Source organism: Bactrocera neohumeralis, chromosome 2, assembly GCF_024586455.1.
Source record: "Bactrocera neohumeralis isolate Rockhampton chromosome 2, APGP_CSIRO_Bneo_wtdbg2-racon-allhic-juicebox.fasta_v2, whole genome shotgun sequence".
Lineage (NCBI taxonomy): Eukaryota > Metazoa > Arthropoda > Insecta > Diptera > Tephritidae > Bactrocera > Bactrocera neohumeralis.
Window position 1 is genome coordinate 81,744,137 of NC_065919.1, and position 21,684 is coordinate 81,765,820.

The 21,684-nt window shown below is 32.7% G+C and overlaps 2 protein-coding genes across 6 annotated transcripts in view; one reads left to right on the forward strand and one right to left on the reverse strand.

The window, feature by feature from the left end:
• The window catches only part of LOC126761537 (uncharacterized), a 79,399-nt gene continuing 57,715 nt past the window's right edge, over nucleotides 1-21,684 (reverse strand). For 2 of the 5 annotated variants that reach the window (XM_050477835.1, XM_050477854.1), the window contains exons 2-6: nucleotides 8,943-9,020; nucleotides 8,702-8,883; nucleotides 8,353-8,551; nucleotides 8,188-8,294; nucleotides 1-5,742 (exon numbers count right to left, since the gene is read on the reverse strand). In XM_050477835.1, coding sequence (XP_050333792.1) covers nucleotides 5,620-5,742; nucleotides 8,188-8,294; nucleotides 8,353-8,551; nucleotides 8,702-8,883; nucleotides 8,943-9,020 — 689 coding nt within the window. In that variant the 3' untranslated portion in view covers nucleotides 1-5,619. The remainder of the gene's footprint in view (nucleotides 5,743-8,187; nucleotides 8,295-8,352; nucleotides 8,552-8,701; nucleotides 8,884-8,942; nucleotides 9,021-21,684) is intronic. The other 3 variants (XR_007667374.1, XR_007667375.1, XR_007667376.1) reach the window with 3 other exon arrangements.
• The window catches only part of LOC126761522 (uncharacterized), a 58,474-nt gene continuing 50,486 nt past the window's right edge, over nucleotides 13,697-21,684 (forward strand). The window contains exon 1 of the mRNA XM_050477814.1: nucleotides 13,697-14,134. The gene's annotated coding sequence lies outside the window, so the exon portion shown is untranslated. The remainder of the gene's footprint in view (nucleotides 14,135-21,684) is intronic.

A 21,684-nucleotide genomic window follows, 5' to 3' on the forward strand; every position in this document is an offset into this window, starting at 1 on the left:
TGTTTTTTTTTTTGGTTTTGATTCTGGTTTTAGTGTAACTTGTTCTTTAGTTTATCGTAAAAAGCTCTAAATGCAAAGCTATTAATCCATATTCACTTTTAAAAGCAATTTTAAACTGTTATTGGTTTTAGTTATTTGCTAAGCAAAAAATAATTATAAGCGTTTTGGTATTTGAAATAAAATGTCGTAAAATTTTGAAATATTTCTGTTATTGAATGTTTGTAAGTTTTTTTTGTTTTTTCTGATAGAGAAGTTGTTATGAAACCTCGCTATTTAAATTAAGAGTTTCTTTAGTTCACAATTAGTAGTAAACTGAAATAACGAATCGTCACGGAAAATGCAAAATAACGCAACATCTCTTTTTATAAATTTACGAGAGAAGGAAAAACTATATAATAGAAGCCGCTCATTTAAAAAAAAATTGAGTTTTGGTTATAAAATGGTTATATATTGGTTATATCTGACAGCGGAAGCTGAAAAGATCTAACATTTCTTTTCAGAAGTTTACAGGTGAAGGAAAAACGATATAATAGAAACCACTCATGATGAAAAAAAATCTTAGTTTGGTTATAAAGTGGTTATATATTTGTTAAAAATTGGTTATATAATGGTTATATATTGGTTATATCTGATAGCGGAACTCAAAAAACTCAAACTCTAATTCGATTTTTTTGATGTTACGCTGTTTTGCATTTTAGGTGACGAAATGAGAAAAAGGAAAATTTACGAAAATTAGTTGACAGCGCACTTTCTAGTTATAAATTTAGTACACGTTTACAGTTAGACTTGTTTTTCAAAAATATAAAAAGTTACGAAACACTTTACAAATTAAAGCTCACATATAAGCTAACTGCAGTTTTTGTTGTAGTACCATTATTAATATAATTTATTTTGGTTAATTTATAGGTTATGCATATGCTAGTTTTGCTAAATTAACCTACAAACTTTAATACTTTGTCAATTGCTTTATATATTTAATAGTTTTATATTTTTTGCTTATTTTAATTCTTGTTCAAGAATTTATTGCATGCAACATATGCGTACGATTAATTTTATTAATATTTTTTTATTTTTTTTTAAATATATATTTGTGTTTTAACTAATACTTTGTTGTTTGGTTTCTATTTTGTTTCTATGCAAAATCACGACATATCAAAACTCTGCGTTTCTTTGGAGTAAGCGTATAATTTGAATATTTTTTCATATTTTCCAATATTTATTTTCTATTTTGTTTGCAAAATTGTAATTTCTCTATTACGCTTTCTATTTTGCTTTTGTTTGTTCTACTTCATTTTGATTATAGTTTTTGTTTTTTATAAGTTCGCGCTTCGAGTAAGCACATATTTTCTGGTTTCTTATAAATATGTATGTATTTGTGGTATAAATAAATATTTTTGTACAAATTTACCATGCAAATGTACCGTTATACATATACATATATGCATATCAATGCATATGTATGCATGTACTTACAGTCATGTGTATTTTAGTTTAATTATTCAGTTTTTCTTTAAATTTTAGCTAGTTAATAGTATTGTATATTTCGCAATAATTTTTGATTTCTTCTTAGTAAGGATGCTTCCAATCTCAATTGATTATTATATGTGAGCAACAAAATTTCAGGAGATGTTTATTAAAGCGTATTTGTATTTAGTAAAAAAAAAATTAAATAATTTTGAAACAGATGTTGGACTTAAATGGAACTCTCAGCAGCTTTCTTTAAACAATTTTGGAATTTCCTAACCATTTCTATCATCATTATGACTACTAAATAATTAATTTTAATTTATTTTCTATGGATTCCATTATGGACCTATAAAGAATGGATTCTAGGATTAAGAAAATAGTTTTCTTCAGTTAGTCACGTAAAGCTTTGGTCTAATCGATGAAAAATTATCTAAAACTTATTAATAGTATAACTATCGACTAATTGATGCCTGAAATTCAAGCTCGTGATCTCGGCGCCCTTCCGTTTGAACAAGACAGCGCCACAGCCCATAAATGGCATCAATTAATAGATTTATTGAGAGAGTTCTTTCAAATGATAACAAACATTCCCCATTAAATTTGAAGTTTCTGCGTTTTTCTTTAAAAAAAAAAGGAGGGAACCTTGTAATGGATCACCCTTTACATATGTACTTGAAAATATCAAGTAAACTTCACAAAGCAAAAGAATGAAAGAAAGCCATTTGGCCACTCTGCTTAACATACATATAGTTTAGAGGCTATTGTTGGCAACTTAGTATGCTGTTATCAACTCGCCATTTCCCTTCTCGGTAACTTTGAGTGCGACTATCTTAAAAACAATATTTATAATGTTTTTAATACCGAATATCTGTCAAAATTTACAATACAAAATTTGTGCTTAAACGAAAAATATTATTTATATATTCTAATAGTACACAGACCTTAAAAAAAGAAAAGTTAAGCACACGCTTAGAGAATTTATAATCCTTTGGAAACAATTGCAGCAGCGGTGGCAATCCTCATCCAAAACACAGTGGCCTTGCCACTGCATGTGAGATACCGAACATCGCTTCGTGGATAGGCAAGCGACATACCTAGATATACCTGGATTTCCAACTAATTCAAGTACTAAGTGTACAAGGGATCTCTAGAAACTACCTCTACAGATTTCAAAATGACATTAGACCGAACTATCCGACATCTAAAGGGTGCACAAAAGACTCTCGACACGTGTTCTTTAATTGTTCTGGTCTATTAAATACAAGGGAAAAACTACAGTGCAGACGATACTCATGTGCCAGTCCACTGAGAAATAGGAAGCTGTCAGCGAAATGTCAGAAACCTATGACTTTTTCAACATATTAGACGTATGTCAGTGCTTATAATAGAAACGAAATAAAATGTACGAAGTAATACGTAATCCACTAGTTCCGCGGGAGCGTGGCATTTTTAGCTGATTAACCCTAGAAAGGTAATGCACGTCGAAATTACGGACTCAATCTTCTTTTCGGAGCAACTTCAAATGTGCAGATTGTTCAGTTGGTCTTTATTTGTAGCTCATAAGATTGAAAATGAATGAGATAAATGATTTCTGTCAAAATATATTATTTTTTAAATCTTTGAAATTCTTAAAATTTATTAAAAGAATGTAGCTTTTCAGTGGTTTAAAAAATAGCTGTATTTAATGAATGGATTGAAAGGTTGAGTTCCTGCAGGAGGTCATATAGCTCCTAATTCAATAGCTGGAAATTGGTTTCTGTTGCAAAATGTTCAGAAAAAAATATACACAAAATAGAACTTCTGATAAATTTAATAAAATTATTAGCATTCCGTTGAGGGATCTCGAGGTTAAAGTTTCGCATTCCGGCTTTCGATGCTTCGCCCACTATAAAAAAGAAAGCATATTTGCTCAAAATGCACAATGAGTGCGGCCAGTCATGGATATAATGATTCGAAACTCCTGTATTTGCTTTTTTAGCAGAGAAAGTATATGGGCTAGTAACACTAAGAATCCTGCTGAAATAAATTGCGAAATTAGTGAATAATTTGTGAGATCATAGTTTTGAGTGAAGTTTACGTATGTTTACAATCTTCATTTAAAGATATAGATAAATACAGTTTTTTAAGAAAAAAGACGGCGCTCTCTCGCATGAGATTTGGTTAAGTTAGGTAAAACTGGTAGGCCAATAAGCCACGCATACACCAGTTTTGGTTCTTTGCGGTACCAGATGAAGTTCAGTTCCTAGAATCAAAGAGTTTCGTACCATGTTGTCCATGCTTCCAGCGTGAGCAGTTGATATAATTTGTTCGATTTGCCACACTCTAACGCCTGATGCAACATAGACAGTTAATACATGACATGGAGCTGTGAAGTTGAAAAGTTTCAAATAAAAATTATTAAATTATAAATATTCAATCTGCTTAAGCAAATATATTTTTTATAACTTTTTTTTTAATTTTTTCGGGAATAATTCCCGCATATTGTCTAACTATAGTTAATGATATACATATATTCACCATATGTTTATAGCTTTCATATTCATATGACATTTGTGTATTTTTTATATATTTATCTAAAACATCTATGTTTTGTATGGTTTGTGTGTTTGAGTGTATAATCACTTGAAATAGTTTATTTTCAGGCTCAAAGTACAGAAATTATTTCAACAGTTTATTCTTGTTGTTGTTTGTATATTTTGTATTAATGTTTTTTGTTTTTAATTTCCACTTGAATTTACGCTTTAAAGTGTTTTCCGTTTACTTTTTTGTCGCACTGTAAGATATGTACATTCTTAAGTTGCTAAGTTTGTGTTGTTGTTGCAGCAATTTTGACTATAAAAAGCGTGTTTTCCTGTTTTATGTTTTGAATTTGTGTTGTTTGTTGTTTGAGTTATCGTAAATTTGTAAAATAACGGTACAAATTTAATTGTTGCTACATGTTCGCACACATCTAAGTTTCTAGCTATAAAATGTTCAATGTGTTCTATATATGCGTGTGTGTGGTGTGTACGTACATATGGATATGTGGCTGTGTGATAGCTAGAAGCCAGTTGTGATACTTAGCAGTTGTGTTGTTGTTATTGTAAGTGATGTTGTTTGTTGTAAATTCTTAAGAAAGCAATTTAAGCGCACATTTATAGTTGCAAAAGTGTCTGTTGATATTTACTGTTTGTATTTTATAGCTGCGACATGCCATCGCAAGGCAGCTCAGCGCAGGCTTATATATGTATGTGTGTGTGTGCTTGTATGTAATTGGTGGTGTCCTGTTTGCTGTAGTTCTTAGTTCGGTGGTATAATTTGTTGGTACTTGGAAGTAGTTACCTTTAGTGCTCAACTCACACACACACATACAAATGTTTACTAACTTTTTTGTATGAATCTATGTATGTGTGTGTGTGTCTCTTTGTGTTTGTAATGCCTGTCCTCTGCACAACAATTTATCGAATGCTCGAATTCTTGGCATTTTGCTTGGTAAATAACGCTGTGGCAAGGCTTCGGGTGATATTTTTGCTTTAAAGGCAATAATTGTGTTCACACACATACACATATATAGTTATATGCGAGTATATGAACTTTGTATGTATGTATGTACTTTTCATACGTTTTTGTTGCCTTGTGTGTGCGCATGTGTGTTCGATTTGTTTGTCTTCCATTTATGTGTGTGTATGTATGTATGTAGGTACGAGTGAAAATTGTTTAAATTCTTGTTTGGTAAGTTGCTGTTGTTTGTTGATTTGTTTGTATATAAATTGTTACATTTTAAGTACTTATGTTGGCTAGTGAACTGCTTTATAAAGCCATTTAATGTAATTTAATACTTGTTTCATTTATTTATTAATTTAACTTAAAGTCTAAGCCTTACGAACCGCTTTAAACGCTGGAGTTTATGAAATTTAGTTACACACACACATAGAGCTATATGTATTTGTCTTACTAATTCCAAATATTACTTGGCTATTTGCTTTGGCTTTAGTTTCGCATAAAAATTGTATCTAAATATTCAGCTTTTCTGTTTTTCTTGCATTTGTCTACATATTTTTGCTCCTTAGTGTATGTGTGCAGCTACATATAGGTTTCAGCTGACATTTTACATGCAATAGCTATCATGGATTAACTTTTTGTTTAATCATCTATAATATTTTAATGCGCGGTTCAGTTGTTGATTTCATGACAAACTTCCATGTAGTCCGGATCGTGCATAATGCCTTTGATCATGTCTTTGAGCATTGTGTAACGCGGGAAAATCGGATACATTTTGGAGCTGCCATAATCTTCCTGCAAATAAATAATATGCAGAATCTTTATTTGAGATTTTGTATTATTGTTTGTCAATTTATTGTAATAAGAAGCTTCTTCTTCAAATTGCTATAAATAAATGTTCGAAATATAGGTAAAATTCTGACCTCACAATTAGTCCACTGATCTCGCAATTTAATTCTGAGCAATGCTTAGTGATAGTTTGTTGTTTTGATTGTCATCTGGTCAGTGGATCATGAACTTTCAGTGCTGCCCAATAAAACCACGAGATCATAAAGATTATGGGCACCCTCAGGAAGCAAAAAGAGGAGTTTTGAATCATTTTATTCATAGTATATAGCTCGTTTCTCAAAATAACGCCGTAAGCGGTCTCTACGCCAATAAAGAAGAACAAGTTATAGCTCTTTCCTATGGTCTACCTGTTCAACTTATCAAGAATCGAGTCTTGGCAGGCGAAAAACAACCAAAAATTTTGGGAAAATTCAACTTTTTTTGAAAACGCAGCTATGTTAATTTTTTTGTCAACCGTAGGTCATTTTACGGTCCACATCTTTTAGCTAAGATTTTTTTTAGGTGAATTAGTGTAATTTGAAAATTATATAATTTTTTTCATCAAAATTATTATTACTATTATTATTGGGTGTGAACCAATCAACAGGCATTGATCCTGCTATACAACGCTGGATCAGAAGCCTCTTGACTTCTAGAAGGATAAGAGCAGAATGGAACGACGCTAGAATGACGAAGGAAGTCTGTAGAGGTATTCCCCAAGGAGGAGTGCTATCTACGCTTCTATGCATATTAATGGTGAATAAACTGGTAAGGGTAAATAGGGTACGGCAAAGCCCCACAGATACTGGCATATGCCAAGGAATACAGGAGTGCTATCTCCGCTTCTAAAATTTTCTATGGAGGTTCACTTCGATGGGAAGCTAACTATCTCTCATATTAATGGTGAATAAACAAATGTTAAGGGTCCTCTCTCATATACTTGTGCTACACAGCTATTGTAAGACCAACTCTGCTCGACGGTGCAGTAGTAAGGTGGACAGCCAAGAACCAATCAAAGCAGTAACCTCATATCGCATATCAGCAGAATCAAGCAACTTCACTTCGACTGGGTGCATTTGTCCTTCGGTTCGGGGTCCTCACGATTGTACATTGGAAGAGGTATCGATAAGAGTCCGTTGAAATTGTCAAACGCATTTAGTAACTGAGAGTTCATTTGGTATCTATTGTTAAATGAGGTTCACTATCTAAATGGCAAAGAACCGCCATAAATATAATCTATTTATTAAAAAATATATTTTTTTGGTTAAATTGGGTTAGACTGAAAACATGATCCATTTGTGTTTAGTATTGCCAGCTGAGACTAACTCCATGCATGGATGCCAGTGCTTGTGACCAGTCATTAGGCCAACAACCGCCTGCAGTCCTTTCGAAACCAAATTTTAGCGATCTTTTCGGAAAGTAAATTTTATATGATTTTTATTGACTTTCGTATTTCCTGCACTTGTTCGATAGACAGACGGATGTCACTTTTGACAATCTCATCAGCGATTTCGTCTCCCTGAATTCCTTTGTGACCTGAAATTCAGTTTATCGCAGCACAGATACGTCTACTGTTTACTTACATCTAAGGACATTATTTTGAAATTTTATGATGCAGAAAAATTTTGTAAATGAAGCAGCATATATATGGAAAATTTACATATAAATTTATAGAAAATGAAAAAAGAATGGTCTCCGGTTGATAAAAAATAATTAAAAGTTTAACATGCCGGCAAGAGGAACGCAATCTTGTTGGCAAGTATATGAATTATACAGGTTTTTAGTATCGTCGTTCAGTAGTAGTGCTGAAAATGTGACTGATAAGCAGGAGTGTTTTTCTATCAACAACATTTTTGACGGAGAATCTCATCGAATTATTATTTTATTAATTTTTGTGGGAAAAAATCCGTTTAAGGCATAAATATATTCTCAAAGTTGGTATTCATGAGTATTTACCTTTTACATAATAACCTAGCAGTTATATACATATGTACATACTATATATGTATATGCATATAAATACCGCCTTTGAGACTATAGATCAAAGTAAAATAAATAAATATGCGTTCGAGTAAATGTGCTTCCCAAGATATTTCGAGCAGAAAGTAGCCTCTGCACAAACAAATGAATACATACTCCGACAAAACAACAAATAAACCAAATTTATGCCAGGGCCTTAAGACAAAAATTAATATTACGTAAGTCTTGTTTGAATATTTTTGTATATTCATTCCAAAAACATGAATTTAAAGTAAATTTTCTGGAACATAAACAAAACGACTGATTACTATAAAAATTTGAATAATAATGGCGAGAATTTATAAGTCTCGATCTCTACTAAATTTTATATTATAGTAAATGTTTTTGTTGTAATTTCACACATTTAAATAAATATTTATCGCTTCCACTCACCTTGAGCACTCTGATTAAATGCCGCAGACCCAAATATTTTTTCAGCAGTCGATATAAATCATTTATGAGTTGTGTGTTCTCGTGTTCGATTTGTGCGGTGGTCATAACTGTAAACAACGCGCTTTTCATTACAAACAAAAAATACGCTAAAAACAGCGAACTCACCTTCCAAACGTTCCATGCGTTCGCGCTTCTCCGCTGCCTCCTCGGCCAATTTGGCTGAAGTCTTCACACCTTCACCGGATTTCTGTGTCTTCTCCATAATCGCACAAGCACGCATCACATATGAGGGCACGGTCTCTTGTTTCTCCTGCCTGGGTATGTCAATCAGCGTCCAATATTGCGTCTCTAAGCGTATAACGTCCTGAAAAAATAAGAAAAAAAAATGTTTAAAATCAAATTAAATTTTTTTGAATACAATTTAATTTTTTTCGAATTAAAAATAATTTTTTTCCGAATACCACATGAACTATAGTAGAAACTCTTTGTTTGAATTATAAATTTTTCTACTCACTTTTATCATCATCTTCAGCATTGGATAACGCTGGAACACATTGCGTTGACTCTTAGAATCGCCATATTTATTCATGAGCGTTATAAGCGCTTTCTTAGCTGTCTCATATGACTCCTCCAGCCGCAAGCGTAGTGCTCTTAAACGTTCATTGGTATCGATTACCTCGTCGCGTGTCATGCCACCTGCAAGTATTCAAAGTTTAAATAAAAAATTTTGTCTGATGTATTTTCTTTTTTTTTACTTGGCGCTCCCTCGTCCTTGACATCTTGTACAATGCGACGGACACTCTGCGTGAATTTCCCCACAAAATTTGTGGTTGCTAAAAATATAAGAAGAAAATTGCGATTTTATTATATATGTACAGATATAAGCTTTAAAATTTTATTAATAAAATTTATTATTTTTATTACAAATTAAATTTTATACATTTCTTAATTCATTAAGGAGTTACATGGGTTTACGTGTTTCAAAAAATCTAACTCTTTTTACTGTCGTATAAAATTCCACAACATCTTTAGAATATTGTCCTAATTTTCAAGATGATCAAGTAATAGTTTCAGAGATGCAGCGTAGAGAACTTGTGCGCTTGAGACAAGTTAGGCTTAGTGCGCCGTCTTTAAACATGATTTTCTCGAAACTGTGGTTTTGAAGTCGGTTGGCAAGATTTCTCGAGAACTACCCAACCGATTATAATGAAATTTTACACAGGTCTTTGAGATACAATCCTTAAAGACTTGGAAGAAGGAGTTTTTTTCGATTACAACTATTTGAAAAAAAATGTCGCAAAATTTTCACAGAAATTTAAATTTTTTTGTAAAAATGCCTGCTAAAAGTCCAGTTTTTAGTTTTTTTTCTTTATCCAAATTCTAAGTTAAAGCTTTAAGTTGTAGACACGTATTTTTTTACTTTAGGTGATCCTGTAAGGAATTATTCTGGGGGCGTATCTTTTTCCGAGGGGTCACTTGAAATGGCATCCCAATGGCCGGGTTTAAAATGTTTTTTTCCAAAAATATCAGAATTTGTGTTTTTTACCCCACGAAACTCATGTAACCCCTTAATTTACACAAGGAGTGTAGGGGTCAAACCACCACGATATACCAAAATTACAGAAATAGCATGCGTGATCAAAATTTTTGAGCTCAAATTCGTAACCTCAGAGACTTTACCCCTTAGACCTCTTAGCATATCGGTCGCAAAATTTTTCCTTCACATTTGTTGTGTTACTATTACTTCAGTTTTATACTTCTTTTTTGAAATTCGACATATTTTGGCAAATTGAGATTAATAAAAAAAAATGTTGGGAAATTCTCATAACACTATCATTTATGAACTAAATGTAGCAACAGCGAGAACGACTCTAAATTTTTATCTACGATCTATGTGGAAATGAACCAGCCATGGACGGACTTCAAATGAAATCCAGTTGGTACATTATGCCAATATAAATCGCATTCACTTTCTAGTTTTAATGCTTCATTAAAATTCACCGTCCGTATCGCATTCTTTTATAAAAACTTTAACTTTCTCTTAAGTTTAACAAATTACTAACATTGACTCTGCTGAGATTCGAACCTGTGGCGCCAAAATACCTTCGTATATCTTCACACACCTTAACATGCTCAGCTAACAAGTAGCATTAACTACTGTTGCTATACGCAATTATTACCTTGTCACTAAGATGGTGAGAGCAGCTATTTGTGCATAGTGTGGCTCTCTTTGCTGATAATCAAACATAGATGGCGCTAGAAACGTTTGCTTTATATGTGTTTATAATTGGTGTGAGAATAAGCGGCATATGAAAAAAATACTCAGAGAGAGTCTTAATATTAATTAGAATGCCACTCTCCAACTCCTATCTTTATGTTAAGTTATAGAAGGTTCATTAACAAACTGTGGCATTGACTTTTGAAGATTAATATGTACATATGTATGTATGCTAGATATTGCTAAGCCAATCATAGGCGTGCTCATATTTGCTGTTTTTTTATTTTTATTTTTTGTTTAACAGCTGTGATTAATGTTTGGGCGTCACATCAAATTTCATTTTTCAACAAAGTTTTAATTTTCAAATATTTTTGTGCTTTAAATATTTCACGGAATTTTTTAACAGTACAGAAGCATTGAGCACACTTAAAATTGTTAATTTTTTGCCTTTTTAATAAACTAGCAATGCTACACCTATACATACATATGTATGTATCATCACATAATATGCAAAACAACTTATCATCAAAATAAAATCGAATATCGCTGTTAGTTATAATAACCAATATATAACCATTTTATACTCAAAATAAAATTTTGTTTTCATTTGAGTGGTTTCTATTATATCGTTTTTCTTTCGACTGTAAAATCATGAAAAGTGATGTTATGTACACATGTAAACTAGAACCTTAAATCATACCTTAAATCATACTCTTTGCGAGTTTTCGAAAAATTATATTTTTTTTTCAAATGCTTCGATTAATCATGCCCTTTACACATCTACTAACCGATAAAATTTGATTTTTTGATCTTAGCTGAATCCTCCGTCTGTTATGGTGGCCACCACGAGGAGATGTTTTTGGGCGAAGACTCCGCACGGCCCCATAATTTCAGATCAGATATATTACATATTGAAGGCACTATTTATGTGAACTGCTATTTCTACGTCTTCATTGGTGCTTGACTTATCTTTTAAAAAATGAGGAAGTCTGAAGGAATTGGTCTTTTAATCACATTTGCTCAGATTGTTGATTGTTGTAGTTGGTGAGTTATCAATATTAAAACAGTTAGAGGGCGAAGTTATGTTTAAATTTTTAAATACCGATATCGCCCCATACTCGGATAGTCAATATTAAATTGTGGACAAGCAGACGTTCGTTAGTCAAGTCGCTCGCCATCGTTATCCTTCTTCATTTACTTCCTTTTAGTTTTGGTTAGGAGAACAAGTTTTAATATGGCAACATGGTTGTTATGGTCGACTACTGCGTGAGGCCAGAGTAAAAATATTTATTAACATTCTCTGGCGAGGCAAAAGCGATAACAGCATTTAAATAAAAATTCAAATAATATATATTTATGTAACATTTTATAACAGTTTTATGCGTTGACTCAACTTGCAGTGTATTATTTTTATATTTAAAATAACGCACTTGAGCTTTGCTCGCCCTCAAGTATAATCATTTAAATTTTTAATCAGGCAATCCCACATGTTATTGACTCATACGCCGAACATAACGATTTTACAAGCAAAATGTAAAAACGCATGCGCAAACGCACGCTTGTATGAATTTATATACTACTATATGGAGAAATGTTTTTTTCGGTTTTCGGTGTCTGCACTAATAAAGAAGAAGATATAGAGAATTGACTCATCAAGTAAGTAAAAGTTTTGGGTAATTCAAATATACATTTACATATTTCAAAAGCTTAAAATATATATAAGCTAATTTCTTTTATTTTAAAGAAAAAAGTTCTTGACTAGGTAAATTGGCTTATCAGTTAGAAACATGCGGTTTAAAAATATTTCTTGGGTAATTTTGGGCTGATTAAAGTATAATTAAATATTAGGGTCATCCAAAAATTTTTAAACTTTAATGTGTCCCTATTTTTATTTTATTTTTATTATACCCTGAACTAGAGATATTGAGTTATATATTTGCAGTTCCAAAATTAAGGTCATGAAATTTCTAAGGAATAACTATTTTATTAGCTTGCCATCAGCTTGAAATATTTTTATACTCTGACTAGAGCATATTAAGTTTGCCACAATAAAATATATATTTAAATGATCACTGTGACGAGCTGAGTCGAATACACACGCGAACTATTCCTTCAGTTTTTGAGATATGATCTGAAATTTCGCATACGTTCTTTTCTCCCCAAAATGCTGAACGTTTTTCCTGTTTTAATTTCTCTTTTAAACCGTTTCATATATACAGGATTTGTCCGTAAAGTAAGAGGTACGCAATGAAACTCGGTAACTGCGACAGAGACGTATGATATGATCAAGCAGGCTCACCTAGGGGTTGCTTTAGTAAGAAGTGGTGTGTTTCGGTGGCAACAGACCTTTTTGGAGGGCAGAGAAAAGGAACTCTCACCGAAACTATATGCCGGATCAACTTCAATTTTTCAGCGAATATTTGCTAATATACATAGTACATATGTACAAATCTATTTTTTGAAAATGAGAAATGGAGGTTAAGGGGTTGAAAAGCAGCGAGACATAAGTGAGTAAATACTAGAATGTCACAATACCCGTGATGACAGACTAACCCAAATTATATGCTTATTATGTGGTCGTAATGTAGAAGCAATATTTCTGGAACAAGATTTGCTCCTACAAGATATATACAAGAAATTTGACATATGTTATTGTCTCGATCAATGGTGCATTTTCTGAAGAAATTAATGATGTCAAGTCACTTTAGCATATATGTAGCTGCCATACAAACTGAACAATTGGAATAAAGGGCTTGTAAGGAATATTTTTATTTGTAAAGTGTGATTTGTGTTTCCGAAGTTAATATCTATTCTTGTTATAACTTTTTTCGGTACACTTCGGCCGAGGAAACAGTGATCAATAAAGTATGAGTTGCCCTTATTTTCGCCAGGAAATTAATAAAATAATTAATCGCTTTGACTTTATAAAGGAAACTAATGAAATCAATACAAATTTTTGCTTTTCATCGCCTATGCTCGTTTTCTTCTTCAATTTAAATAACCGTTATTTTTGACAACCTATCAATAATTATTAATATTGTATAGAACCAACACATTTTGTGCCAAATTGTTAACGCTTGAAACAGCTTACGAGTATAAGCGTGGCAACCCGTTAACTACCTAAAACCCACCGATCTTCCCAAACAGGTTGTGGCGCTCATCGATGGCCAGACGCCGTGCAAATAAATGAGAGAACGCAGATATTCAACAAAAAAGCCACTTTGCCTGTTGTGCCAAGCATAAAAATGTGAGAAAGAATTCGCGTGTCATGATCCAAACGGTGAGCGCTGCGAGCAGTGCGAAAAGGCAAGACGAAGCGTTAACAACGCTACACGAAAGCGCGCAAACGAAATACCAAAAATCATATCGAATAAAGATATATAATTGTGTATGGGTGTGTGTGTGCGTAGAGGGCGCGGTAAATTTCAGCAAGAAAAAAGGTCAAGTGTTAAAAAAGAAATCCGTTAATAATCACTCGGCGCACTGTGCAAAGGTGTTCGCTGCATAAGCTCCTCGTTGCAGCTTGTCGGCGTGCTGAAAGCAAAGTGAAATAGCGCAACGCACGAAACCTAATAAATACAAAAATTACAATTTTTTTTGTGTGATTTTGCGCGAGTTGAAAATACAAAACACTCGTATCAGCGTAATTTATAGCGGCTTTTCCGAGAACTACTTGAAATACAGCATCCGACTTTCATTGGTGCTGCATCAAAAACGACGACGGCAAAGGTGGGTAAAGAGACGAGTGGAACACGAGTGTTTTTCATCATTCCTCAAACAGCGATCGTGCAGAAAAGTATCTTTTATCTGCAATATCTGCCTCGGCGTACATCTGTAAGCCATTGTGGGTGTGTTTGTACGGCAGTATATACATATTTATTGTTGTCTTGCGGCGAACTAAAGTCAAATATTTATTTATGCTCAGACGCTGAGTGACACATGCGAGCGTGAGCACTGCTGATTTTACATCTCAAGCGCTGCTCACTTAACTTTAACATGAATCTGGTAGTGTGAAACTTAGTACACATCTCAATAGAAATATCAGCTGGAGAGTATAGTAGCGCTGAGTTATTTCAGAAGAGCGTTATGCGAGCGATGTGCTTCACTGTATAACAAAATTTTATTTACACTTCTTAATGAAACTAAAAGTTAACGAGAAAATATCTCTTAGAAAGTAGTTATGAAAGAATTTTCGGTTGAACTTTCTAAAATTCAAAACTTAAATTTTTTTCTTGAAAACGGTTTGAGTGTGAATATATATTTTTGACATTTTTTCGTCTATTTCGAGATTATTTTTCTTGTTAATTTTCACATAAGTTTCTTAATATGAACTGGTCCTGGACTTGTATGATTTTTGGAAACATATTGAACATTTTTATGAAACAGTACATGAAAATATTTAAAGATTCTATGTCTCCACATTCTAGTTTCTATATTAAAAGTAGTCAAAGTTCGATTGCAGAAGAATCGAAATATCCCTGATTTGTTAAAGATAAATAACTCATAAGAAATTTGGCGAAAAACTCACAAAGAATCAATGCAGTATGTGACCGTGTATTATTGTGGTGCAAAAACCAGAAGTTATCGGCCCTCAATTCCGGCCTCTTTTCACGAATAGCTTCGCTAACACTCAAATAGTATTACTTATTGACACTTTGGGGGATCGGCAGCTACTCGGAGTGCACCACATATCGATAATCGAAGAAAACTTTAAACATAACCTTGATTCTGACCAACTTTGACGTGGTTTTTCGGCCTTGGCTCACCTTTGATACGATATTCGGCCGATTGACCGTCTGTTTTTAGGTCGTAAGCAAAGATCCAAGACTTATTCCCAGTAATAATACATTTCATGATCATCCTGGTAGCTGGAAGGCATTATTTCACAGATGTTAAAGCGACGCTGTTTATCGAAAAAATTTAGTGATCGTGCTTTCACTTTTGTTAGGCCTAAATGATATTTCAAAATGGTTTCACTGATCCTTTGGATATTCCAACGTTGCCAGTAAGATCTCTCAATTTTAATCGTTGATTCTCAATCACACCCTTAATTTGACGGATCATTTAGCACAGAAGTCATTGACAGTCATACTAACCTAGAAAAGAAATATTTTTTCGAATGGGTTTTGACGCTAAATTTAAATTAAAAAGTCTTACTATTTTTTGCCCACAGTATGCAATAATATGATTAAGATTAATTTTTAAACGAACTTGAAATAACAAAGAATTAATAATTGTTTTATTTGATAGTTTTTTTTATCGGTAAATTCTATGAATTCTATTTATATTAGAAAACATTTTTGCATTCTAAGAAATATTCAATCATTCCAAAAGTATCTGACCCTTCCTTCCATCGTTATTTGACAAACTCTAGCTTTCATTGGCAAGGGAAGATCGTAAAAAGTTATCAGCATTTTAATGAATTCAATCTGTTTCGTACCAATGAATTCGCTTGCAAACAGTTATGACAACTGCAATGCCTTCTTGCAATCGGTCATCAGTGAAAAAATTGAATGTTGCCGCTCATTGCTTTCATCTGTGGCGCGTAAATGATCTTGCCTTATATTTATCTGTGTTTTACTGCAACAAACGAGGTTGCCGATAAATCTACGTTCATATACTTTTATAATGATAATTGCTATCTAGTTGTATACAGATGTCGGCACATATCAACACTTATGAGCGCATACGTTGCAGCCACTTGTCGATCGATGGCCTGTGCAGTCAAGTATTATTTTGGAACGAGGTCATAGAAGAGGTGTTCTTTGGGAGAATATATATTCATATATACATTTGTGAATATATATGTTTTTATATTACATATATATATTATATTTGAGGACTCATAATATGTGTATTTGAATATTTCCAGAGCCGACAAAAGTTTTCTTACGAGCATAAGCACAGAAACAATTTCAAATATTTTCGAAAATTTTTTTTTTGTTTTGAAGAATTATAGAAAATAATAATAGAACGCCTAATATTTAATTATTCATCAATATTTACTTTGTCGCCTCAAAGTACTCCTTAAGGGAATTTTGTTATATCTTTCGATTCACTGAAAACGGGTTCCACGGCGGTAATTTCAGTTAGGGGTTGGCTTTAAATTCGGACCCCATCGTGGCTTGATGCGATGGTGCATTATGATCATTTAAAATCCATGATTCCGCCCGCTTTCGACGGATTTTCTCACGAAAACGCCTCAATACGGCCAAATAGAACTCCTTATTGACCGTCTGTCCTTCCGGAACAAATTCCCGATGAACCCAACCACGAATATCAAAAAGCAATAAGCGTCACCTTGAATTTTGTGTGGCCTTGGCATTGTTGACTTGTTTGCATGTAAAACTCATAAACCCTTATCTCATTGGTAATTATAATGCTCTCAATGAATGTGGGATCGGAATTCGTACGATCAAGCATGTTCAAGGGGACCGTTTACGGTAATCTTTTTGAAAAAAAAAAAAAAATCAGCTTTGTCAAGACGCGTCAAGTAGAACACGTTTCATACCTAAAATATCCACCAAAATCCTTAGAACGGACTCTCGAGAGATATCGAGCTCTCGTGTTCTAACACTGGTTTGACGACTTTCAAGCACCATATCCTTCACTTTTTTAAGATTTTCAACAGTTGAAAAGGTCGAAGATGGTCCAGACTGAGGCATATCTTCTTACTGGTTATTTAAAAGAAAAATGTAGGGAGTTAGTAATTTGGATCAAGCTGCTTGAATGTGAATATTTTTGTATGAAGTAAGTATTTAAAGCAATGCAAATTTTATCTGCTACAAAATTAAGCACTTTTGCTGTAATGTGAACACAGTATTAGTTCTTTGCCTTGTGGTGGCTTTGTACACAAATTGAGCTGATTCTATATAAATACATTTTTATACATATAGCATAGTATATATGTATATAATTTTAGTGTTTTATTGATATCGAAATTCGCACCGCCAGCAGAATGAATTCTTTGTCTGCTTTAAGTTCGCAACAAATTCTGCTTCCACTCAATAAGGCAGCAAACCAAATTTGTTATACTGACTAAAAATTGGTGTACATATATAGCCATATATGTACATATGTATATACGCATACGATATCGCGTTTTTTATTTTGCTCATTCTTTTATAGTCTTGCAATTTTGGCCATTGACACTCTGTTTCACATAAAATATACATACACTTGTCCGCATAAAAATGTGTACAGCGCCAATAAAATCTTAAAAATAACTTTAAACACAAATTTATCATATAATACGGTAGGTATTCAGAAATTTTTGAAATTGTTTTATTAGCGTACTTTTATAGAACTATATTATTCAGTTACATCAGCTGCGTACACCTGCTCAAAAATAGTAATTGGCGAGTATCGTTAGTTTATTTTTTTTCTCGATAACATGTGCGACTTTAGAATATCAATTTCAGTGAATAAAGAAGTAACTGTAAGAGGTCTTTAAATCAGACATGGAAATGAAAGACAATGCTGTTTGTACCGATGAAAGAAAAGTCATCATAAAGCTTTATGTTGAGGACAAATCGTTAAGAGAAATAGGAAAAAGAGTCGGTCGAACTCATTCATCGATAATAGAGTGCTCAGAAATTATATTTTAACTGGATCTATTTTATCAAAATCCCGTGCGTTCTTAACAAATCACGAAAACGAGCGGCTTGTACAACTAGTTCAATAAAATCCAAGACAGCAAAGGTTTTCTAAAGTTGTTTTCGACGATACAGTTCGTAGAACTTTGAAAAATCCTTGATGTGATAGTCGAGTAGCCCGTAAGACACCCTATATTTCGGTAGTGAATAGGCAGAAACGGATTGATTTCGCGAATTAATATGCTTCAAAGTCACCAGAGTTTTGGAATAGTGTTATTTTTACGGCCAAGAGCAAGCTTTGGATCTTCGGGATAAAAGGCAAGAAATTGCTGTGTAGGAAAAGGGGAAAGGCGTATGAAAAAGAAAATATGATGTCAAGTGTGAAACATGATGAAAACGGTGTTGTTTGGGGCGGTATGGCAGCCAAGAGCGTTGGAATGAGAGAATATATATAAAAAATTTGAAAGATATGTACTTCTGCAAAATGTTCAAAAACTGGGGGTGGAATAGAGTTTTTGGTTCCAACAAGATAACGATCCCAAACATACTGCACAAAATGTAAAGCTCTAGCTTTTGTATAATGTAAAAAAACCAGTTGCGAACGCCTTCTCAATCTCCGAATAAAACTCCATTGAGCATTTGTGAGAGTTGCTCGAGCGTAGAATCCGAAAACACGTCATAACATAACACAACACGTCATGCTCAATGTTATTATAATGAAGGAATGGGCGAATATTACGGCTGAAGATACAGCAAAACTTGTGGATTTAATGCCCACAGGTCTTATAGAAGTAATGAGAAGAAAAGGTTACCCCACTAGATTATTATTTTTAATACTGTTTTTCAATAATAGCTATCTGTACGCAGACTTATGCGGCCAAGTGTATATTTAAAATATTTACATATAAGTCCAGACGATATATGCATACCATATATACGCCTGGGTATATGTATATGAACAATTTGTTTGTAGACTTTTCAAAATTTGTTGTAGTTGCGTATGGAGGTCAAAATAATTAATTATTGATATTAAACCCGTGAGAGAAATTAAATGCCATAATTTAAGACGAATATTAATTTTTTTCAAATCGGTTAACTTCTTGCTTCAAAGAACCTATTATTGTATTAGAACTTTAAAAGGTATTGAAAAGTTCAACGTTCTTTGGTTTTTCTGCTTATATTTTTATAAAGAGCTAAGGAAATAAACCGTGGACATGAAACCTCCGTGCTCCGTGGTTTACATGAAATGGAAACTTTCTCAGAAGATTTGACCTAGTTTTGAAGTTGTAAAGCACTTCATTAATCATTAACGTTGTACAAAATCTCTACGATTGCTTACGAAGTTTCTCATCTTAGAACTACATCCTTCATCTCAAATATTAGTTTCTACCATCAAAACACTAAAATTAGCAATAAAATTATCTTTACATATGGTGTATGGGTTGTTATCAATTTCAGTAATTCCTAGCCATAATTCTGGCTTAAATTTCCTACAGGGTATGCCTAGCATATGCTAAATAAGTAAATATCGTGTTAATTGTGACAGATTTATTGCATTAATTAATAATTACAATTTATTTAGGAGCTTGTGGCTTCGCATATATATCTAAATATGGTTATAGTTGTATGTAAGTAGCAATTACTATATCCTCTAAGTGCAGTAGAGATTAACAAGTATTAGTAAAGTAATAAAATTCGGAATACAAAGTAATAACATTAAATTATACTTAACTAATGATTGTTATTAGCTGGAATGCGCCAAAAAAAAAATATCTACTTAAATAAATTGAGCATTTGATTGGCTCGCCATAATGCCATAAATATGTTTTCTGTTAGTAAACAAGTATTTTTTTAAGGCATTTAAAAATATTGTGTTAATTTTTGATGCTAAAGTTGAAATCTTAAAAAAGTCTTTGTTATGAGGTAAAAATTACGAGAATCGCAGCAGGTTCTTGAATTTATGGCCTATCGTTGTTTATAGATGCCCAAAAATGTTTGCTCAGAATTTGTTTATACCTACCGTTCTATACAATTGCGGTAAAATAAGCAAGAAATTTCAGTGTTTATGTTTTTATTTAATTCAAGGTCAATATTTGAAGAAGACTTACTTGGTCACTAAAACGGCTAAGTGAGAAAAAATTTTGTATATAAATATGTTATTCAATTGAAGGTGCTGCTTTCCTAAATCTCAAGAGGATTAAGAATACAAACATATTTTTTCTCCATAAAACGATTGCAGCCCAGCATGCTAATAACCTTAGCATAAATTTTAAAACATTTGTTTTTAATACCAAGAAATTTGCCTTTTAAAACAACCAGACCAAGTAAACCGTCGGAGTTCGTAAAAACTATAATCACAATATACAAATTCAACATTTTTCTGGGTAAAGAACAAACCAGTTTTTTTCTAGAGATCGAGATCGATAATTTCTCTGTATATCGAAAATAGTTTCTGAAGTCGAAATATTTGCTTTCGAATTTCGAAAATCGATTTTTTTATTACTGACTTTTTTATTTTTTTATATTTTACAACACCTCTAGAATATTGTCCTACAGCTTTGAGAACTTGTGCGCTCGAGGCTAGCCAGCTAAGTGCGCCATCTTTTAACGCGTTTTTCTTGAAACTTTTTGAAGTCGGTTGGCAAGATTTCTCGTGAACATTCTACCGATCTTCATGAAATTTTACATACACAGGTCATTGAGATAAAAGTCTAAAAGACTTTGGATGAAGGATTTGTTTTCGATTAAAACTATTTGAAAAAATGTCACGAAATTTTCACTAATTTTTTTTTTGAAAAATGTCTGCCAAAAATCCAATTTTCATTTTTTTTTCTTCGTCCAAGTTTTAAGTTAAAATTTTAAGTAAATTATTTAAAACGTAAACGTATTTTTTCAGTTTAATTGATTAAGTAAGGATTTATCCTGCCAACGCGGACGCCGCTCTTTTTCGAGAGTCACCAGAGTTTAAAATATTTTTTTTCAAAAATTTCAGAATTTCTTTGTTAATAGTATACATATGTTGGTAATAATGAAAAATTCGAATAAAATATTTAATTATTATATGAGAAAAAATTGTTGAATAAAGGCTGTTTTCATCCGAGGAAACCCATGTAACCCCTTTATTGTAACGGGACGGTCCTTTGCTTACAGTTTTCTATTTTTCTCATTATCAGATAAAAAAAATCATATCTCACTTCCAAATACATGAAAAAATATCTAGTTTCATAGATTTGATAAAAAATTGAATATTCTACAAAATGGGTTTCTTCCATAAACCTAACCACTCAAAAGAACTGTTGAAATTTGATTATTTTAAGGCACCATTTTTATCGAGCGGTAAATTTATAAAATTATTTATTTTCTTTGGGTTATAAAAGTCACGTTTGTAACTTGAGAAACCTAGTCTCAAGATCAGTTAAGTATATTTTTTTTACAAAAAATTATTTCCTCATTCTAGTAAGCGTTTTTAAACAAAATGTCGTACATACAAATAACAATGCCCGAGCAATTTGACATTCAGCTTGACAGCTGACAACCATTTTGACAATCTTCCACAACAGGGTGCCATCGCATTTAAATAATATAAACGTTGAAGTTTAAATATGAAAGGTAAAAGAAGTAAATCTCAAAGTCAAGCCACCATGAAATCATTGTCACCTGCTCTTGCAATTTCTCAGCGCGTGT